The 5,556-nt window shown below is 57.9% G+C and overlaps 1 protein-coding gene across 1 annotated transcript in view; it reads right to left on the bottom strand.

The window, feature by feature from the left end:
* Positions 1-1,743: 1,743 nt before the first annotated feature.
* Positions 1,744-5,556, bottom strand: part of GDF7 (growth differentiation factor 7) — a 7,782-nt gene continuing 3,969 nt past the window's right edge. Inside the window, exons 3-4 of the mRNA XM_023511891.1 lie at positions 5,333-5,556; positions 1,744-2,762 (exon numbers count right to left, since the gene is read on the bottom strand). The exon at positions 5,333-5,556 is cut by the window's right edge and continues 476 nt beyond it. Coding sequence (XP_023367659.1) covers positions 1,801-2,762; positions 5,333-5,556 — 1,186 coding nt within the window. The 3' untranslated portion in view covers positions 1,744-1,800. The remainder of the gene's footprint in view (positions 2,763-5,332) is intronic.

Below are 5,556 nucleotides of genomic sequence, written 5' to 3'. Positions count from 1 at the left end.
TACATCTTATTTTCCTTCTGGGGAAACTTTACAGGATGAAAAGGACTCAGGTGAGGTCCTTAAATAAATTGGCTATAGCTAAATCTTTAGTCCCTCTCTCGGTCCTTTTCCTCTCTCAAGAGTGTCATCACTAAGAATTAAATGCTTATGAAGTCCTAGACCTTAGCATCTAAGACAAGGGAGGAATTGATGCCTCCAGGACCCTGAAGAAGAAAGCCCAGCGCAACATTACACAGAAGTACCCAGGAGGACTGCAAAGGTTTTCAAAGAAGCCCTCAGAACTCCCGACAGCTGGAGTCTAACCTGTTCCTCTTCCTTCTCCCAACCATTTACAACAGGCCACGAAGGATTCCCAGGCATACACAATCAAAACAATGAAGGCTGCCTTGTTTTCAGCTCACTTTTACATGGCTAGAAAAATCTGACCATCAATACAGCTCTTTGGAGGCAAAATACAGAAAGTGGGGGATAAGGGCTTCCACCTGCCCCCCCCACACACACACACACTGAGGCCCTGCCCTACCTAAAGCCACAGCACCCAAGCTGGGGTGCTGAAGAGGGGAGGAGGCCGCCTCCTCCTGATCTCAGGGTCTGGGTTGTGAGTTTAAGTCTGACAAAAGCACTTTTGCATGGCTTCCCTTCCCATTACAAAAACACTGCCAAAAACTACAGCACAACACAGTGAGAGCATGTGAATGCTGAGGCCCGCTGGATAGCTGAGCTCAAGCACCTGCCAACTGTTCAGAACATGTTATTTAGGAGGGGGGCTGCACCTACCTGGCATACCAACCCGTGTCCTCTGCTAAGCCAACCTGAGAATACTCAAGCCCTGACAGCCTCTTCTCCAGCTTCTCAGGAAAACCTCCTGGCAGGTCTCTAGGAAAAGCAATAACTTCCCCCTTCCCTGTTCCAGCCACTGAGTGCACTAACTTCCTTCCCAGCAACCCCAAGGTGGTGCTACCACCTCCATCTGCCAAGCTAGGGATCTTCTGACCCAGCAGATCCTTCTTGACCCCCAAAGTCATGTCAGATCAGAATAGGCAGTTTTCACTGCCCACCCCCAAGAAAGGAAAATATCCTTTCCACTTTCTAGATCATTTCAAATCAGAGTACACTAAAAGCGACGGTGTTGACCCTTACAGAGATCTGCGAAGTTCCACAACACAGTCTTTCAGACAAAACTGCCCTTCCACAACTGAGGCAGGGGCACATCCAATTTTAAAAGTTAGAAAAGATGCCTTTTGCAGCGGTTCCTTCCCGGAGCAAATGGTCCCGGTGCAAGGTAAACCCTGGAAAAGGGTATTACAGCCTCTGTCAGTCAGCCACAGGGTACACCACCAAGGGGAACTCAGCCGCTCACACACCAACCCAGCCAGAAACGAAAAGGGCTGTGATGACACGTACTTGAGCACCCCCTTAGGTCACCCGTTCTGGATCCCCCAACTTCCTATCCCGTTTCTACACCTTTTCGTGCCTGTTACTGTAACATCAACACAGACACCTCCCTCTCCCCAAATGGGAGTAGTGGATGCAACGGTCATCTGTTTGCAAACACAAAGATGTGACTGACGGTCGGTCGCGGCAGGTCGAGCCATCTCATGCCACAGTTTTCTGACAGCGTCCACGGTAAACGTGCGCGTGAGTGAACGAGTGTGTGTGTGAGTGTGAACGAGTGCTCTCCCTCCTCCGTGAGGGCTGGGCCAGTGTCGGACGCGCTCCATGCTCCGTGACAGGGTGGCCCACTGCTGCTCTTCAGCTGAGGTCCTTGGCGGCACGGCTGCCTTCTCTCCAGCCCGCACGCTACCTGCAGCCACACGCCTCCACTACCATGTCCTCATATTGCTTGTAGACCACGTTGTTGGCGGCGTCGATGTAGAGGATGCTGATGGGGCTGAGGCGCGCGGGCACACAGCAGGAGGCCGGCGCCGCGTCGGGCGCCATGGAGTTGAGCAGTGTCTGAATGATGGCGTGGTTGGTGGGCTCGAGGTGCGAGCGCAGCGGGAAGTCGCAAACGCCCTCACAGTGGTACGCCTCATAGTCCAGCGGCGCGATGATCCAGTCGTCCCAGCCCAGCTCCTTGAAGTCCACGTGCAGAGGTTTTCGGCTACAGCGGCTCCGGCCCCTGCGCCCGTTGCCCCGGCCCGCGCCCCCGCCGCTGCCCTGCGCCGCCCGCGTCCCGGCCAGCGCGGTCCTCCGCCGCCTGCGGCCGCCGCCGACTGCCCTCAGCGACCCTGTCCCAGGTCCCAGGTCGGAAGGCGGTTCCGCGGCCAGAGCGGCCCCAAGAGCGCGGGCCTGGGCACGGATCTCCCGAAACAGGCTCTCCTTCCTCTGCGAGCGGGAGGAGACTACAAGCAGCGCGCGCTCTTCCGCGGCCGCCGCGCCGCCGCCGCCCGGCCAGCCGAAGCCCAGCCGCCGCAGTGCCAGCGGGCTCCGCGCCGGGCCGGCCACTGCGCGCAGCGAGAGGCAGAACGTTCCGCCGGCGCGCGGCTCTCGGCGGTGGCTACGCACGGCGTCAGCCACATCGAACACCTCCCAGCGCTTGCCGTCCAGGGTCTCGGTGGCCCGCGAGTGCAGCAGGCGCGGCTTGCGGGCAGCGCCCGGGCACGTGGACAACAGCAGCGTCGGGGCAGTCCCGCGGCCAGGGCCAGGCTCGAGAGGCCCGCGGCGCAGGACACGCAGCTCAGCGCCCACCACCTCGTCAGCTTCTGGAAGGCTGGACATGTCGAACAAAAAGCTCTGGCCGGTCTCGGCCGTCCATTCATCTGCAAGGGATCGGCAGAGACAGAGAAAGAGCGAGTGAGAGCGAAACCTGCACTTGTCGGGCCACAGGGCCTCCTACCTGCAAACGTGCCAATTGCTCTCCATGAGGGAATAAGGCTCTTTGTAGCTGCCGCCTGCCCTGAGTCTCCGTCGGCCCAGACTATAGGGACCCAGCTTTGGTTTCCCCCACCGGACAACCCATGGACCAGAAGCACTGCCCCCGCACCAGGACACCCAAGACTTAAGCCCACTAGAATTCTGCTGCCTGCTCCAGAGCCAGGGGTTCGTGGGGACAGGGTCCCAAGCAGAAGAAAGTTCTAGTAAGTAGATGGGAAGTCCTGCGGACCTTCCTGAGTCGCTAACTGTATGAGGAGTAATCCTTATTGCCCCCCTGGAAAGGCGAAAGTCTCAGGCTGTGCAAAATCCGTAAATTCTTGTCCCCTGAAAACTCTTCCGTCTTCGCCTACCTCTCTTCCCCCAGCCCAACCTGGACATCTCTTCCGGCCACAGTCTCCCATGTAGGCTGGGGCTCTGCCAGTCGTCCAGAAGGGGAGGATGGCTGCAGAGTCCCTCCACTCCTACCTCAACGAACTGAGGCCCAGGTAGGGGCCAGGCTTGCCCCGGGTCTCACAGCAATGACCTCTGCTGCTGGCTGGGCTTCTCCCTGTGTGCTCCAGCGAGCTGCGAAGGAGGAAAGTCGGCAAAGGAAGGAGAGGAACCTCTGAAAGGGTTTGGAGCAGCCTGAATGGCCTTGCTGTAGCCAGGGCAGTGGGCAGGAGTGAGGTCTTGTTTCCAGGACCCGCTGGTCCCCTTGTGGGCACATTCTTCCCTCTGTTGTTACTTATCGTGAGTTTGGGGGTTTTATTTCTGGTTGTGGACACTTTTTTTTTCTGTTTTGGGCTGGGCAAAAAAAAAAAAAAAATTAAAATTCCACCAAGTAGCAGATAAGGAGCTCCCTTTGAAGGGGGTCATATGGTTTCATTTTGCCCCAAACTCACAGAGACTGTACAGACTCCCCCAACCATTGGGGATTTGCCCACCAACCACAGACTCTAAGCCTTGATGCCTGAAGTCCAAGCTCTGGCCCTGTCACCGCCTCTGGGGATCTCAAGCAGTCCTGCTCCAGGTTGGGGATCAGGGTAAAGGAGGGGGGCAGAAGATCTGGCCTCTTGGGTCTTGACAGCCCAGGGAAACTCCCCAAGAAAGGATTTATCTCAGTCTGAGGCAGTGGTAGACTTGGCTCAAGCTAAGAAAAAGTGCAGTGCCTCTGCCAGCTTAGGGCACTGCATAGTCCCCTCCTGCAGCCTGGGAACCCACAGGGCAGTGTGAAGCCTGGGACTTTCCTGTGCTCTGTGTGCGGGACTCAGGTTTCATATGAGGATCCAGCATCCAGTCTAGGGCCATATCAGGCCCTCGGAGAATGTTCTGATGAACCATAGGGCCACTTGGGCCCAGGTTTTTCACTACCCAAAATTAAGCTGTCTGTGGATCGGCATGTGTATGTTTCGGAGGGGATGGAGGATCTGGCCACTGCCCGGCCTCTGCCTGCTCTCCCATGCCGAGGGCTGAGGTGCACTGTCAGTGGCTCCCGACCAGGGTCTGCCTCAGACCAGCAGCATTTACTTGCAACCCTATTTGCCTTTCTTTCCCTCCTGCTCTCCATGCTGGGTCTCTGGCTGGATAGAATTAAAGCTGAAATTACTTGCATTTCCTCCTGAAATTAGTTAAATTTTCCCTATCTGTCTGCTTTAATGATTTCAGTGGAGATTAATAAAATCCAGATGACACAGCAACCACCACACGGCCTCACCCACATCCTACCTTTAGAGTGGAGGGCCTTGGGCAGAGAGAGGTGGGCGCTTGGTCTCAGAGAGGCCTCGTGTTCTCGCGGGGCTCCTGGCCTGTCCTCTCCGAAACCAGAGTCCTGGGCCTCTGGCTCTTGAAGGGGCCCAGCACCAGACACAGGCACCCCGAGCTACATACTTGGAACACTTGCAAGCCATCACCACCAGACCAGCCTGGAGTAGGATGCTCAGACCCGATGATGCCACCAGCTTCTCCAGGGCCGTTTACTTGCGTCTGAGGCCTGCCTCTGCCCCCAGATTTCCCTGGGCTTCCCTCGATTTGTGCTGGTCCCCAGGAAACTGGGAGCTGCAGAAACAGCTGCGACCAAGTAGCCACTGCCATCACCTCTCGGCCAAATCCCGGAGTCCCAACTCCTGTCCTCCTTTCTTCTCCAAGGGCTATGAGCCCGAGGCCACTCCCGACCCTTCCCAAAGAAGTGAATCTGGGGCACAGGCTGCCTCTTGGAAAGAACCCGCCACCCGATAATGCCAGGGCGACCCCACAGAGGAGGACCGGCTCAGCCTTCTGGGGCTTGGCCCCGCAAGCTGCCGCGACTCGCGCCACAGTCCCGGCGCAGCGCTTCCGGTGCGATGGCCTTGGCAGTTTCTAACACCTGAGGCTGGGATGTACAGGGTCGCAGCCCGGAACGGAATGGAGCAGTGGTACAGCTCCTGGGGTGGTCTCTCAGCCCAGGAGCGGACGGGATGGGCAGGCACAGAAGAGGTACCTTGGGTCGCCCGGTCTGCGAAGCCAGTGATTGTGTCCGCGCGGCCGTGGCCTGAGACGGAGACAGCGGCTGCCCCGGCCGAAGCCCGTCCCGCCAGGCTCCGGTAAAGCGACACCATGAAGTGGTGCGGCACCACCGAGCCGTTCCTGAAGGCTGAACCGGCGGCACGGCGCGCGACGCGGGCTCCGGGAACCTTGGCGGTCGGAACAGCCAGGGCGCCTGCA

This window comes from Otolemur garnettii, unplaced genomic scaffold (genome assembly GCF_000181295.1).
Source record: "Otolemur garnettii isolate 467f Iridium unplaced genomic scaffold, OtoGar3 scaffold00022, whole genome shotgun sequence".
Classification (NCBI taxonomy): Eukaryota; Metazoa; Chordata; class Mammalia; order Primates; family Galagidae; genus Otolemur; species Otolemur garnettii.
The sequence above is the reverse complement of the archived record's forward strand: the minus strand, read 5'-3'. Positions and strand labels throughout refer to the sequence as shown.